Source organism: Brachyhypopomus gauderio, chromosome 9 (genome assembly GCF_052324685.1).
Source record: "Brachyhypopomus gauderio isolate BG-103 chromosome 9, BGAUD_0.2, whole genome shotgun sequence".
Lineage (NCBI taxonomy): Eukaryota > Metazoa > Chordata > Actinopteri > Gymnotiformes > Hypopomidae > Brachyhypopomus > Brachyhypopomus gauderio.
Genome location: NC_135219.1, coordinates 8968174 through 8983956, shown reverse-complemented (window position 1 = coordinate 8983956; position 15783 = coordinate 8968174). Strand labels below are relative to the sequence as shown.

The window sequence follows — 15783 nt, the reverse complement described above, 5'->3', positions numbered from 1 at the left end:
ATGGCACGTGTGCCTGTCCCCCTACGCTGCATCTCTCCATGGCTTGGTTACTGGTCCTTTTGATTTTTCCTTCTAACCTTTCGTGTGATCTTCTGCTCTGTGCTCTGTGTGTGTGTCTGTCTGTGTCTCTCTCTCTCTCTCACCTGCCTGTACTATGTGGTCATGGGTTCTGTGGGGCGGGGCTTATGATTAGATGGCGGGAGAAAGCCCCCCGGGCCCTGGAAGGTCTCTGATTTAGACATCATAGTGGACCCGCTCCCGCTGTCATCTGCAGAGTCCGGGTCGGGCCCCGGGGCCCCCGCCAACCCCTCAGCAGGGTCTGATGGAGCCTCTTGTGAGTGGGAAGGTGTGGAGGAGGGAAGACCTCTGAACCTTATCCAGAGTACTGGACAGGATCAGAAGAGATTGCAGAGACTGCAGTCTGAATTTGAGTCAAAATTTAGAGTTTGAGAGCTTTTGGAAGCAATACGGCATTTTGGTAGTTTTTCTTGCCCGTGGAGTAACATCAGAGTCCATTAGGATGTGTTCTGTGATGGACTGAAGGACTTTGTCCTCTCTGAAATCAGACTGACCTTGGGAACTGGGCTGCGGCCCGCTCCTGATCCTGTGTAGGTCTGGGCACAAACGTGCGAGTGCTTGTGCGTTTGCAGGAGTGTGTGAATGAAGAATGTTTGTCTGTAACTGTGTTTGCACGTGTGTGTTCTTCCTTGCCTCTGTGAAACTCTACCCTGGTAAGGTTCACAAGGTCCTCTCAGCCTCCTGATCAATAAAGCAGTGCTTCTTCTGTGACTGTGGTTCTCGTTCATACCGTATCGTCATAACACAGAGCAGCAGACTTAACACCCACATAACGTACAGAGACAACATGGCAGAAAGGCTGTTGCATTCCCTGGGTCTGGCCTGGGTCTGGCCTGGGTCTGCCCCGGGTCTGCCCCGGGTCTGCCCCGGGTCTGCCCTGGGTCTGCCCTGGGTCTGGCCTGGGTCTGGCCTGGTGCTGATGTCCCTTTGTGGAAACTTCAAGAGGAATCAGACAGCTGTATGTGTGTGAGAGCTTCAACTACAGAATCTGTACCAGACAATTACCTGCTCCTATTAATCCACTGGGTTACCATTTCTTGATACTTACTAGTTGAAAGCTGTCTGATTTTTTTAAATAACATATATATATATATATATATATATATATATATATATATATATATATATATATATATATATATATATATATATATATATATATATATATATGCTATATATATATATAGCATTTTTGACTGTAGCAAAGTGATTGTTAATTATGAGAACTCTTCTGCCATGTAGGCCCTGCCACAGAAATGCCAATTAAACACTAGAACGCGGATAGACTGAAACATATAATACCTGAACCTGGGCTTTTAAACTAATTCAGCAACCATATATGCACACAGCCTAAATGAGTGCAGAAGGTTGTGTGAGCTGAGGCATCATCCCTGCTGACGTCTGCTTCTCTCTCCTGAGCAGCCAATGACGCAGGATGGCCGACCCTCAGCAAGGCCTCCACCTCCCTTAAGCCCCCCGACTGGAAGGAGTCTGTGGTAGACACTCCCAACAAAGCGGCCTCTCCCGCTGGCACTCCAACAGATAAGGTCAGAATAATGTCTGTCTGTCTGTGTTGCTCTACTTGATACAGGAGAAACTTGTTCTTAATTGTGACCGTTGTAAATTCTGTTCGATTCAGGACTCGATTAAACCGCTTTCAGCACCTCCTCCGTGTAAACCCCAGCCTCCTCCGTATGGCGCCCACACCAGCTCCCACCCGCTCTCCTCTGCCAACTCCGGCTCCACCAGTTCCCTGGACCGCCGTAAGGACGTGCCCCTGCGGCCTGTCGCTAGCCACCCCAGCAACCCGCCGGGCCCCAACCCCCCGCCCCCGCCGGCCTGGCCCCGCCTGGGCTCCTCCTCGGGCTCCGCCTCCCAGCAGATCCAGCAGCGCATCTCTGTCCCACCCAGCCCCACCTTCCAGCCCAACTCGCCCCTCTTCCCCCCAGGAGAGAGACCCGACCCCCCTCTGGCTGTGGCCGTGCGCCCGTTTATCCCAGACAAGGGCTCCCGACCCCAGTCACCCAGGAAAGGCCCGGCCACCATGAACTCCAGCTCCATCTATCACATGTACTTGCAGCAAGGGGGACCCAAGAACTTCCCGCTGGGCAGCAAGCCCACCGTCAAAGCAGGTAAGAAACACAAACTTGAAGTAAGAGGGTAAATACAGCAGGCTTTTGTTATTTTTACCACAATCCCGTAAATGCATACACAGTTATGTTATTCTGAATGTAAATACTTGACATTTTGTTCTGGTCTGCAGTCTATGGGAAGCCGGTCCTGGCCTCTGGCTCCACCCCCCCTTCCCCTCTACCCTTCCCCGGCTCGGGGCCTTTCTCAGGGCTGCTGGGTGCAGTGGGGGACGTGCCCGACGGCGACCTGGACTTTGAGGGCCACTCGCTGGGCGTCCCCTCGGCCCCTCCGCCCAGCGTGGACTACATGCCCCGCCCCCTCAGCCCCACCAAGCTCACGCCCATGGTCCACTCTCCCATGCGCTACCAGAGCGACGCTGACCTGGAGGTCCTGCGTAAGAAGCTGGCCAACGCGCCACGCCCGCTCAAGAAGCGCGGCTCCATCACCGAGCCTGAGGGCCCCGGGGGCCCAAACATCCAGAAGCTCCTGTACCAGCGCTTCAACACGCTGGCGGGGGGGATTGAGGGGGGTGTCGGGGTCGGCGTCGGAGCAGGGACCCCCTTCTACCAGCCCATCGGGCCGGCGGGGGAGACGCTGACCGACATGGACAACGGGAATCCGTCCTCCGAGGCACCCGCCGACACCCCCACCGGGGCGGAGGGGACGCCCGGTGACGCCCCGCCCGAAGGGGACGCCAACGACAACCAGCCCCGGCAGCCTGGCGCTGAATCATCTGCCCCCACACCACTGGACCCAGCGGAGGACGATAACAACAACCCCTCCGGGCCCTCAGCCACCCCACCCAGCCCTGTGCCCGAAGACAGCTCACCCCAGGAGGCAGGAAGCTCACCATCGTCCCAGTCCACGGTGGGCTCCCCCTGGCGCGTGCACACACACACACACACACACACACACACACACACGAACACGCAAAACATCTCCGTCTCCTGTCTTGTGAAGACCATGTTTGCGGTCTACTGACCTGAACAAATATTTAGACGGGTTGGCTTTTCTCTTAGTGATTCAGCTCTGTGGATGTGTGAATTTGCTCTGGTATCTGTTCTCTCTAGGAGAAACGCACCAACCTGAAGAAGCCCAACTCGGAGCGGACTGGTCGTGGGTTCAGGGTGAAGTTCAACTCTCTGGCTCTGCTGCTGGACGCATCCCTGGAGGGTGAATTTGACCTGGTCCAGAGGATCATCTACGAGGTGAAGACCTACAGAGACCTGCTGCTGTCCTGCTAATACAAGATATTTTATGATATTTACTCTCTAGGTCTGACTTTTATATACATGCATTAAGTAAACATGCATATGTAAATATGTAAATATGCACGTATGTTTATGTGTATATGTAAATGAGAAATGGGCAAACAGAGTAACTATGCCCATCAGCCTCCCTCTCCAAAACACTGCAGTCAGGAATATCTAACGCTTCCTGTACATGCTGTTCTCCACCACGTTCAGTTCTGATCATCTGGTAATAATGGATGGTTGACAGGTGGAGAACCCCAGCACCCCCAACGATGAGGGCATCACACCCTTACACAACGCAGTGTGTGCGGGACACCACCACATCGTCAAGTTCCTGCTCGACTTCGGCGTCAATGTGAACGCAGCAGACAGCGATGGCTGGTGAGTTCAGTGCCTTCTTAGAAAGAGAAAAATACAATAACTTCTATATGCTGTCAAATCAGGTGGTTTGGCTACAGTTAAACACAGTATTTGTGTGTGTGTGTGTGTGTGTGTGTGTGTGTGTGTGTGTGTGTGTGTGTGTGTGTGTGTGTGTGTGTGTGTGTGTGTGTGTGTGTGTGTGTGTGTGTGTGTGTGTGTGTGTGTGTGTTTTCCAGGACACCCCTGCACTGTGCTGCTTCCTGTAACAGTGTTCACCTCTGCAAGCTCCTGGTGGAGTCCGGTGCTGCGATCTTCGCCTCCACCATCAGTGACGTGGAGACGGCAGCAGACAAGTGTGAGGAGATGGAGGAGGGCTATATCCAGTGCTCCCAGTTCCTCTATGGTGAGAGTCTCTCCGTGCTCCACCTCTGCCTTCCTGCCCCACCCACACCACCTCCCAGTTCTTACTGGTTATGTCGCGTTTTGTGTTGTTCTGTGTTCTGTACAAATTTTGTCATTCCAGCTAGAGAACAGCTGCTCATGACAGCCCAACATAATAACACATCATGGGAACGAAAGTGAGACATCTGGTGTTTATTTAAGTAGAATGACAGCAGCACCATGTTAAGCCATCGCTGGGAGAAAAGGCAGCCGAGCTCTAGCCCCTCCCTGATTCTAGCCCCACCCTGATGAGGGAGGGGCCATACCTGGATCAGCACCAGCTGTACAGCTTGCACCTGCACAGGGTTTCGCTGAGCACAGGTGTAGGAGGTGGACTGATTAACTGTGAATGTGTGCGTGTGTGTGTATATGTGTGTGTGTGTGTGCGTGTGTAGGCGTGCAGGAGAAGCTGGGCGTGATGAATAAAGGAGTGGTGTACGCCCTGTGGGAGTACGAGGGCCAGAGCTCCGATGAACTCTCCTTCCAGGAGGGAGACGCCATCACCGTCCTGCGCAGAGCCGACGACACTGAGACGGAGTGGTGGTGGGCACGGCTCGATGACCAGGAGGGCTATGTGCCTCGCAACCTGCTCGGGGTAGGCCTTCACACGCCAGCGACACACTGCTGACCTCTGACCCCCACTTAGCCTGTGTTGTGATTTCACCAACAACAGATTGTTACTTGAATAACTGTTACTTTCTTTGAACATCTGTAATGTTGTTTTTGTGTAGTCTTAATGTTTAAATGTGTGTGTGTGTGTGTGTGTGTGTGTGTGTGTGTGTGTGTGTGTGTGTGTGTGTGTGTGTGTGTGTGTGTGTCTTTTTGCAGCTGTACCCCAGAATAAAGCCCCGTCAGAGATCACTGGCATAGCTGACTGCCCCTCTCCTGTGTCACTGACTGGAGTGAAGTCTGGGGATGTAGGACCTTGACCACTCACTGAGCTGCTAAACCATGTCTCCTCACTGGGGGCACAACCAATACCACTACACACACACACACACACACACACACACACACACACACAGTAAAGGCCAAACAACTAGCCTCAGGTCCTAAAGTGTGATCCCAGTTCTCCCACTACCTGGCCTTGACCCCCCCCCTCACCCTTCACTCTGGAAGACCAGGTGTCATGGAAACCTGGTGTCATGTGACCTGTATCATAGCCACTGCACATTTCTCCATGGAGATCAAAGCACTACCTGCTTGGGTTTATAGCTTTTGGCTTGTATGATTGTTTCTATTTTGCGTTTTTATCTGCTGAGTTTTAACTCATCCTTCATCGAGGGAGATGGGAAGGCTTGAGAGGCTGCCTCCATTTTCCAGCAGTCTTCGCTTCACAGGCGGATCCCGTCAGCGGTGGCTAGAACATGCTTAACACATGATTAAAGGTCGTGTGTATTGCAGTGTGTTTTCGCAATCCCTTGATTATATTGTTTATGACCTTTCCATGGTGCGTAAAGAGATGAGAGAACGTTGAGCTAACGAGAACAAAGACGGTTATATGAGATGAGAACAAATATATCTATATAAGTATTTATATACTGTAACTGGAATTTCAGAGGAAGTGGTTCATGTGTGCATTTTAGCAACGGTTTTTGCGTGCGTCAGATGAAGTGTTGTGTGTGAATGTGCTTTTTACCACAAGCACTGAGTAAGAGTGCGTGTTGTGCGTGCATGGATGAGACGAGATCTTTTAGTACACGCAGCGTACGAGACCTATTTTAAAGACTGAGTGAAGAGAAAGTCGTGTGAGTGCAACAAACCAAGCTGGTGTGGCAGTACTGTAAACACAGAAAGTAATAAACACTGCCATGATGAGGCCAGAGAGCAGAGTGCATTCTGGGTAGTAGACATGGCTTTTGTGCAAGACACTAGATTGGTTTGAAGCCTTTGAAACATCACCAAAAGCTTCTTTTTTTTTACATTACCAGATCAAAAGGTATGGTTTATTTACATTGTTTATTGTACACTATGTATTTTTTTTTTAACATGACTGCTAGTCCCTCCCCTTTCTGGTCCTGTGAACTGCCTTAGTGGCAGATGTACCATGGAGTTCACCTGTACATAAGGAAGGAGGCGTGGTGGATGAGACTCGACGCTGAAACACTTCATCTGCCTCTGCAGACATACAACCACTTGCACCTCCTGTTCTCCACATGTGCACAAATAAAGAGAAATTAGTCCTGGGAAAATGTGTTGCTGTGTTTTTTCACACGCATGCGGCGTGTGTAGTGACCCGTTTTACTTTACAGAAGTCTCAGCTACTACACAAAGTGATGACTGTACAGTGACCGTACACCACAGACAAGAGGATGTTGTGAAGGGCTTTGAAAGGCCAATACAGAGTGACCAATAATGGTTTCAGAAAGGGACACAGTGGGAACTGAAGTTATCTACTGGTGGTGCAAATGAACTACTCTACAATGTCTCAAAGTGGGGACCTGTTGTAGGTTTAGGCTTTTAGTGTAATTGTAGTTGTCTGTACTCAACTGCTAGAGGGCAGTATAGCGCTACTGGCAAGCACCAAAGAGAGGACTTGTGTGCATCATTTTAGGATAATTTCTTAGGATAATTTCTTAGAATACATTCTAGGTAATAAGAACTGAATCCAATTTAAGAAGGTTGTTCCTAAAGGAGAAATATTCAAAAGCATTTGTCCAATTTTAAGCTACCTCATTATAATCAAAAACAACCTTAGGTGTTAATGTAATGCTCCGGCTGGGACTAACCATTTCCTTTTAACACAAAAGGAAAATATTCAGTCGTGGTGTTTAACCACTACGCCCCCACCCATGTGTTTGTCATTCAGAGTTGTCCCCATTTAATCAGAACATAAACCACCTATTTGAATTACGAAGTTATATTTTTATTTCCAGATCCAGTATAATTTCATGATTAATGCAAGTGAAGTGAATTAGGATTGTTCAGGAGTGGATGAAAGGCTCTCCAGACAGCAGTAAATCCCACATTCTCAATTCAGCATTTGATGAATTACCAAAGTTAACCATATTCACATCCTGACATTGCCTCCTCTCCCACAGAGCTGAACTATAGTGGATATAGGTGTCTACATCACAGGACTGTAGGGTTATGGTGCTTTCAGATTCAACTCAAAAGGGGACAGGAGACAAACACCACAACCAATTCCATGGGCCAAAGAGATTTTTATTTCAGGTGTTAAGAGCCATCCTCAAGGTGCTGGAGATATAAAGTCCTTCAGACTGACGGAAGACTCATCTAACTTAAGTGCCACTAAATGTTTGGGCAGAGTGTGCTCCATGATGTAGTTAATATTGGTGCTGGACGGAGGGAGTACAGGTGGATGAGCCCAGAGTGCGATTAGGACAGATGAGGCCTTCACTTCTGTTCAGGCATGAGGTCGTCGATCGACTCGCCAGCCTCCAGGCGCTTCTCCATTTCTACAAGCAGCTTGACTCCATCCACCACCATCTGCACAAGGTCCACCTCCGAGAAGCCCAGTCGATCAGCATTGGAGATATCGAAGACGCCACCGACGGCAGCAGTGTCCACGCCTCCTGTGTCCAGAAGAGCAGTGGTCACCAAAGAGAGTAGGGAAGAATAGTCATGAAGCGTTTGGTACCTCAACAACGGAATTTAGTAAAGGTTTGGTAGTGCTGCTTCTAAAGTCTCCAGTTGAGTCGAGTTTATTATAAAGGCAAATCCACTTTGCAATGTTCAAATCAATCATTAAGATTTATGATGATCCATAAATTATGCCTCACTAGGCGTTAGTGCAACAGTTAGTGTACCTGTTCCGCGTTTCTGAAGCCTCAACTTCTTGAGGATCTCTCCAAATGATTGATGTTTGCTGAGTTTGGGCAGCTTGACGTGGACACCCCCACGCAGCCCCGTCCCAAGGTTTGACGGGCAGGTGAGCACATAGCCCAGGTGCTCGTTCCACATGAACTCATGGCCTTTCTCTTTGAAGAGGCCCTCGATCTGCAAGGAACACACATTTATTGCAATGTTTGCTCACGTGTTATATGCACGTTTTCTCCAAAGGCACCAACCTTAGTGAGGCCCGTGCAGAAGCGAGTGAAGACCTCCCTCATGTTACCACCCTTCTGCATAGAGATGACACGGAGGTGGTCCTCCTCGTTCACCCACACCAGGAAGGTCTTGTCATCATTATGCCTGGAAACAAACAGTAACCCATGGCTGCTCAAGGACCAAGACCTTCACAATCACCCATTCCAACAGTCAGGGTGAAGCTATATCTGTAGCTGGGGTCATCGGGTTGACTGAAGTGTATTCAGGTGTACATAAAGGCCATAGCCCCCCCTCACCAGATTCCCCGAGCATCTGGCCAATCACGAGCCATCCCAGAGGCCAGCAGCAGTGGCGACACGGGCTTATCAAACAGGAAATGGTCATCAATAAGTTGCTGTTGCTCCTCCTCGGTCATGTTCTTCAGGGCATAGTACTTTCCTTTAAACTCACCCTCCAAGGAACTTAAACCTGTAAGACAAAGCAGCACTTTGGCTCAGATGCCTACAGGAACACACAACAGATTTCCCCCAAATGCAACCCAGATACCTTCTCAAATCTGCATCAACATGGCTAAACCCCATGTGGAGACTCGGATGTGCAGTATAGTTTTGCCTACCCTCAACAGCCAGGTTTTCAATGGCACGTCTCTCTCCGCGGCTGCAGTGAGGTGGTAGGCAGAAACCACGGATGCTCCTGCCAGTTCGCACTCTGGAGCTCAGCACATAGTTGGGGTCAAGATCATCTCCACCCTAAGGCACAAAGATTTTACAGCCTGGAGTCTAATCCTAGCAAAAGAATAACAGACTGGAAGATGACCCAAAACAGCATATACCTGAAGGTTGTCTGGGTTCAGGTCGGTCTTGTGTTTGTCTGTGGGCTTGTAGCCTCCATGCCGATCCTCAATGATTGGATCCAGGAGCTCTTTAAACACGTCATAGGTCTCCTCATCCCCGGCCACACAGCCCACGGTCATGATGAAGGGATGGCCTGAACGGAGATGGGGAGGTGGGGCGGGCGTTACTGTGAGCCTGCGTGAGCTTAACTAATCCTAGCCTGAAGGCACAGACCGTTCATCTTTGAAGGATCTTAAGCTAGTGTTGAAACAGCTGCTGTGATCTGGTTAGCTAAGGTCAGTCATTCCTCATACATTACAGCATTGCTAGGCTCGGAACAGCAAATGCAAATGAGGAACGCCAATGTCATTTGGTGCAGAACTGGACGCAAAGCAAGAAAACCCATTACAGTAGCTGTCTGCATATAGAAATGCCAGGTTGCTGAACAAGGTTATCAAAACACTAGAATACAATGGTTTAGCACTGAATAAACTTATTTGCCCACAATTTAATTTGCAGATTGAAATTGGAAGTGTACACATCTTGTTAGACGCTTAATAACTTTATAAACAAACACACTGGGAAAACTGTCAGTAGGTCCGAGTTTCTTCTAGGCGTGAGATGAGTATAGCGGCTCTCCCAACAGTCTGCACCTCGAAGTGGCAAAACCAGACGACGCTTTTACCTGGGTTGTCAACCCCAGTTTGAATCACGTCGTCCACTGTAAATCCCGAAGGAGTTTCCTTGTCCCGTAGGTTTGCGTACATCTCCGGCGTCAGGACCTTCGCCATGTGGTTGTTGTGCTGGCTGAGGTCAGGGTACTCCTGTTCAGCGGTGTAGTTCATCTTCAGCTTATTGTGAGAATTACCGAAAGGCATGATTGCGTAGATCTGGCAAAACATGAAGGAGCGAGTGCGTTAGACGCGCGCGAGGCCGTTCGGAGCGCAAGGACAAAGCCGCATTAGTTATGACGTCACGGGATTAAAGCGCACATTTTACGCAACGGACGAGGTGCCGGAATTTAACCACAATTTATCTGCTTACAGGCGCGAGCGCTGGCGCAGTGGGAGTCGCGCAATATCCAGAGTCATCCATCGTGTTTACATGCGAAGCGTCCGCGATGCAAATACGATGGTATGTCTGGAACAAATGCTGCGTCAATGTACAACTGCAGGTCACCGAGCCGGATTCAGCTGCATGAAAACCTTCGTGGACATGAAAGATGAAGTCGGCGCGCCTTTTTGCACACAAATGCGTAATGCGCAGTGCCCCAAAAACGTCTCGGAGACCTTGCGGATGTACGGGAGAGACCGCAAGGTCGTCGCTGATGTTTGGAAGAAAACCGCTAAACTGTGTTGGCCAACGTCTTTATTCGTGCCGTTTAAATCACAATAACGGAAGACGATGAGAATATCTCATGAGAAACAAACATTTCACCTCCCTCCGCCCCGGCTGGTCAGTCACCGCCTGCCAACCTGACGCAGAAATGCGAGTAGCTACATTTACGACTCATTTTGACATCTCTAAGAATATTAACCATAATAAAAATGTCTAATCACCGTAATTAAAAAACACGATCCCTCCTAAAACGACAAAATGGCTTAAACCAACGTAACATAAGCACCTTACCGTTTGTCGATGCTCTTTGGGAAAGTGAGGATTAAATCTTTCTTTATTCCACAAACGACCACACCAAGACTGATAAAGGTGTCCCGAAATAAGCCACTCTGCGAGGTTTTTATACGCGTCCAGAGCTGCGTTTTGATTGGCTGCTATTTGAGTCCATTCATTCTATTGGACAGCGAGTTGCAATCACATCCACAGCGTCCAGCGTGTGTCACGTGACTCACGTTAACGGCGCTCCTCGCCGTGATTGACTCGTTAGGGCGCCGGGGCTGTTTGGAATGCAGCCTCGCTAACTGCATGAATGTCGCTGTAAGGGTGACAATAAAGGCGGCATCGAAAGCACGCCAGTTGTGTGTTATTGTGTCTGGGTGATATTCTGCAACTGGTCTGCAGACGTCAGGCTGTTTTGCGCAAAGACGTGTAATGATGGCCACTTTCACGTTCATTCACATGCCATGCGCGCAGAAATAGTGCGCTTTGCTTGTATTCAAGTGTGAATTGCGATATTTCACCAAATTTAATGATTCACAAGAATCAAAAGACAATATTTCAGTATTGCAGTAACGTGAAATTGCTTTGACGTGTTTATGGAAGGATGTGATGCATTTAGGTTAGACCCAGACAGATTTATCTTACTTCATTTGATTATATAGACACTGAAAAAGATGTCGTCATCTCCACGTGCAGTTGGCACAGAACATTTTGATCATTTAACCAAGGGAATTGGTATGCCTAGAGGCCTAGTTAATCTTTTCAATTATACATGAGTCATTATCTGTAACTAAATTAGCATTAGAGGGCCTGTCACGAAACAAGTACATTATAATATTATCCTTTGCATATCGATCAACTGTCTAACTGCAGATAAATCAACTGTCCATGGTCTGAAAAACTCTCAGGTGCTGCTTTTAATTCCTTTGTGCAACTGTTTATTGATCCACTGGACATTAAGATGTCCCTGAATGATCGTGGGTTTTTATGATGAGACTAGCCAGTTAGAGCACTAAACAGGATATGTTGTTGAACCCAGGGTCTCCACGAAGGCCATTTGCACCCAACGTTGTCTATTTAAACAAATTTCATCACAACAGCAGAGGTCCTGTATTGACTCCTAGCTTATAACCAGCTTTTATCAGTTCTTACGTGTGTCTGAAGGATTGCACACTGGAAAGTATTTCCGGCTACAGATTACTTTCCCCTTTTATTCTTGCCTGAGTCACAGAGCCTCAGACTTATAATAATACAGAGCAAGACCACAGAAAGGATACGTTTGTCCTCTACCTTAAAGGTGCTTGTGCTTCACTGTGGGGACAAGTATGGGGTTGGACTCACTGTGGAGAGAAGGTTCTGGTGCAGAATATATCCTTCTAATAAAGAGGAAATAAACACTTTGCTGTAGTTGAAAGTAAGGATGGAGATCTTGATGCCAGAGAGCAGAAGCCTCCCCTGTGCCCTGTGTCAAGCTCTCAGGGTGGCGTTGTTGTGCTCTTCGATGGGCTATTAATGCAGCGTTCTTCAGATAAGTGTGGCCAGAGGAGACGCCGTTTGGCTGGAGTTGTGTGAAACCTTTATTTGATGATGCCAACAATACTGTTTTCCTTTCAAATCCAGATGTAGTGTCTGATGATGGACCTTTTATAACTATATTCTTCAGAATATTTGCAAGTATCCAACTTTATGATGTAGCTTTTGTTTAAATGTTTTTTTTTCTATGCTTCCATATATTACAACAACAATTGGATGAGTTTGTGTTTTTAGAGGAGACTGGGTTGGGCCTGGGTGATGAGGCTATTAAGTACGCTTCCTATGTTACAGTACATTATAGCACATGATTAAAATGTTATTTTATGATGCTGTGTAAAATTGGAATGACACTGTAGGACTCGATGGTGTGTGTGTGTGTGTGTGTGTGTGTGTGTGTGTGTGTGTGTGTGTGTGTGTGTGTGTGTGTGTGTGTGTGTGTGTGTGTGTGTGTTCTTTGTTCAGGTAAATGCACACTGGGGCCATATTTAATGAAGTCAGCAACACTGTTGAAGACAGAGGTGAGTAAGCTCATCTCACATATACAGTGGGGAAAAAACACATAGTAAGGGAAACAAGACCACGTCTTCCTGGGGCTGTTATCTGTCTGTGCAAAACATAATGAAAGAAGAAGGAGATCTGATTTCTGAATGCAAAAAACAGCTCGTCTCCAGAGCACAGCGCTGAATGTCACTGGCCTTGTCCATCAGCTTCCACAGACGGCCATCCTGTCCAGCAGGGAGCTCTAGTAAAGCGGCTACTGCATGTGCGGTAGCTTGTTTGCATGGTGCTCGTTCATATTGACCTCGCACGCTTGCCTTCTCTGTCACCTCTCAGACGCCGTGCTGAAAGCTTCTCTTCGTCCTGACTGAGGAGTCTTGAGATATCCAGAGGCGTTGAAGACCCCCGTGGCCCTTGAAGTCCGTTGAGAGGGACAATGCGTGTCAGTGCGTCTTCAGACAGGCGAATGTGGGTCACGTTGGGACGGTGCTGTACGGCTGTACCTACTGTCAGGTCCAATTAATGCTGCTGTGTCTCTCATCTCAGACAGAAGTATTCTGGGGGCTCATCAGATCTTCATTTATTGCATAGACTTACGTCTTAGTCTTAGTCTTAGTCTTATTCTAGCGTGTGAATAGGCACTGTGATGGCGTCATAGACTCACAGGTCTTAGTCTTAGTCTTAGTCTAGCGTGTGAATAGGCACTGTGATGGCGTCATAGACTCACAGGTCTTAGTCTTAGTCTTGGTCTAGCGTGTGAATAGGCACTGTGATGGCGTCATAGACTCACAGGTCTTAGTCTTAGTCTTAGTCTAGCGTGTGAATAGGCACTGTGATGGCGTCATAGACTCACAGGTCTTAGTCTTAGGCTTGGTCTAGCGTGTGAATAGGCACTGTGATGGCGTCATAGACTCACAGGTCTCCAGTTATTTAGTCTGTACACTGCAGCTGCTGAGTCAGCCTAGCGAGTCTGATTTCCCCTGCATGAGTGTGTGTGTGTGTGTGTGTGTGTGTGTGTGTGTGTGTGTGTGTGTGTGTGTGTGTGAGAGAGAGAGAGAGAGAGAGAGAGAGAGAGAGAGACGAGCACTGCAGCAAAGCTATCCCGTACACTGCAGAACCCTTAAAGAGCCCTAATGGGGTTATATAAAATGATTCACAACTGTGTGTGCGTGTGTGTGTGTGTGTGTGTGTGTGTGTGTGTGTGAGAGAGAGAGAGAGAGAGAGAGAGAGAACACTACACTGTCTATGTGTGATTTCTGTATGTGCCTTTGACTGATGGCTCTGTAGTGAATGTGAAGGAGGTATGTTTGGCAATGCTTTATCACACCAGCTGTCATCACGCAATCTCTTAGTGATCCTCTCGCCATGGCAACAGCCCCAGCCTTGGGTACTCAGCAATTCATGGGTGATGGCTTGGTGGTAAAGAGTTGGCTGCTTCACCTTGTTATGAAGAACAGGCTGGTTATTCTCCTGCAGTTCTGGGGTTTCACGTGCAAGGTTGTGGTGAGCACTTGGCCTACTCATGACTCAAGCCCACTTTTCCATTATGAGCAGTTATTTCTTTAAATTATCAATATTGCCAAGGTCACACTTTGTTTCATGTCCTGAAGGTCATGTGTGAAGGACTCAGTTCTGCTTAGCAACACCTCCTTTCCCATTTCTAGACTCCCCGGGCTCTGGGCGAGGAATGAAGGACGTTTAATGCCCATGACCTGCCTGCCTTTCAACAGCTTTGGTTGAATGACTACAGTCTGACCACCACAAACATCAGACTGATCCTGAGCTAAGGTGTGGGACCTCGGTCTGTCCCGCATTTAAGGAGGGCATCACGGCTGTAGGCCCAGCTCCGGGAAGGAGGAGAGAACCACGCCGGTGTGTGCCGGTACCGGTGTTTTAATTAGGAGCAGATAATAAGAATAGAACAGCGGTGTCAAAGCATGGAGGAGCTCTCAGAGGTTTGAAAGTACTTTTGTTAAGTTGCGCGGGACATTGGGGTATCACAAAAGAGGACAGGAAACAGCAAAATGGCCGAGCTCTAGTAATGCCCTGCATAATTTAAGGATGCCAGTGGAGTTTGAACAAACTGGCCGGGCCATTGTGCTCTGTAGCCAATCACGCCGCTGCGTGCTGCGTCCTCCTGCTTGTGCCTTGTGCTGATTGGTCACTTGACCCTTGCATTGTAGTCGACGGAGACAGCAACGATAGACGGCCTTTAATTTTTAACCAGTCAGATGAATTCAGGTCAGCGGTGCCATTTACAGGAGCTCAATTATCTTGAAGAATAAATCCTGCTTCCTCTGTGGTCTGCCAGAAGGGGTCTGAGGGTTGTAGTAGACTTCAGTGGTAGTGTGTGCTCAGCTCAGATCTCAGTATTTTGCTGGAATACTTTGCCATATGCAGTACAAGCTCTTCTCAATGGAGAAAAACACACTTTCTTCCTTCCTTTTTTGTGAGTGTTCATGTCTCCTGTGTCCCGTTGTCCACACGCTGTCTTTAAGTCTTTGCGTCTCTGTGTCTTTACTACCTGGTGTCACCAGCGGGTTCAGTCTGCGGTCTGCGCAGATCAGCTTTCAGATGGATGCATAAGTCACGTTCCTGTCTCACGGCAGCAGCAGTGTCTCACGCGCCATGAAGTCAGCTCGCGCCCCTCCCCCACACACTTTACAGCAGGTCTCAGACAGTCTCCGGCTGTCCTATAGCTCAGCCTCTTTCTGGCTTCTTGAGAGGGGGCCATGCTGCACAGTACATGCAAATTTGATCATCTTTCATTTGATTTGATCATCATTTGAGCATCTAATCAAGTATTTAATTGAGTTTAGATCCCTGTCTTCAGTCACCGGGTCAGGCTCCTTAGTCATGTCTTCTGAAAATACACATTCCTGTAAGCTTGTTTGAAACAGTGCATAGTGCAATGTGTGGTGTGTGGTGTGTAGTGTAGTGTGTAGTGTGTAGTGTACTGCATATCATAGTGCAGTGTGTAGTGTAGTGTGTAGTGCATGGTGCGGTGTGTAGTGTGGTGCATGGTG

General features: G+C 48.4%; 2 protein-coding genes across 7 annotated transcripts in view; one reads left to right on the top strand and one right to left on the bottom strand.

The window, feature by feature from the left end:
- ppp1r13bb (protein phosphatase 1, regulatory subunit 13Bb) overlaps positions 1-6084 on the top strand; it is a 40135-nt gene extending 34051 nt beyond the window's left edge. For 5 of the 6 annotated variants that reach the window (XM_077016882.1, XM_077016881.1, XM_077016886.1 and 2 more), the window contains 9 exons: positions 194-334; positions 1501-1625; positions 1718-2210; positions 2342-3078; positions 3282-3419; positions 3712-3845; positions 4061-4227; positions 4661-4860; positions 5094-6084. In XM_077016882.1, coding sequence (XP_076872997.1) covers positions 194-334; positions 1501-1625; positions 1718-2210; positions 2342-3078; positions 3282-3419; positions 3712-3845; positions 4061-4227; positions 4661-4860; positions 5094-5135 — 2177 coding nt within the window. In that variant the 3' untranslated portion in view covers positions 5136-6084. The remainder of the gene's footprint in view (positions 1-193; positions 335-1500; positions 1626-1717; positions 2211-2341; positions 3079-3281; positions 3420-3711; positions 3846-4060; positions 4228-4660; positions 4861-5093) is intronic. The other variant, XM_077016883.1, reaches the window with a different exon arrangement.
- A 1325-nt stretch (positions 6085-7409) lies between these two features.
- ckbb (creatine kinase, brain b) lies at positions 7410-10874 on the bottom strand. Its single transcript, XM_077016879.1, has 8 exons — positions 10739-10874; positions 9795-9999; positions 9109-9263; positions 8893-9025; positions 8573-8744; positions 8297-8420; positions 8036-8225; positions 7410-7801 (listed from the first exon to the last, which is right to left on the bottom strand). The coding sequence occupies exons 2-8, from the start codon at positions 9985-9987 to the stop codon at positions 7623-7625; spliced, it is 1146 nt and encodes a 381-aa protein (XP_076872994.1). The 5' UTR covers positions 9988-9999; positions 10739-10874; the 3' UTR covers positions 7410-7622.
- Between the last annotated feature and the right edge of the window lie 4909 nt (positions 10875-15783).

Bases quoted from the DNA above. Each gene is read 5' to 3' on its own strand.
- ckbb (XM_077016879.1), bottom strand. From the start codon at position 9,987: ATGCCTTTCGGTAATTCTCACAATAAGCTGAAGATGAACTACACCGCT. The intron at 8,745-8,892 runs GTAGGCAAAACT...TTTGTCTTACAG, and splicing joins TGAAAACCTGGCTGTTGAGG to GTTTAAGTTCCTTGGAGGGT. The intron at 8,226-8,296 runs GTTGGTGCCTTT...TGTTCCTTGCAG, and splicing joins TCTGCACGGGCCTCACTAAG to ATCGAGGGCCTCTTCAAAGA.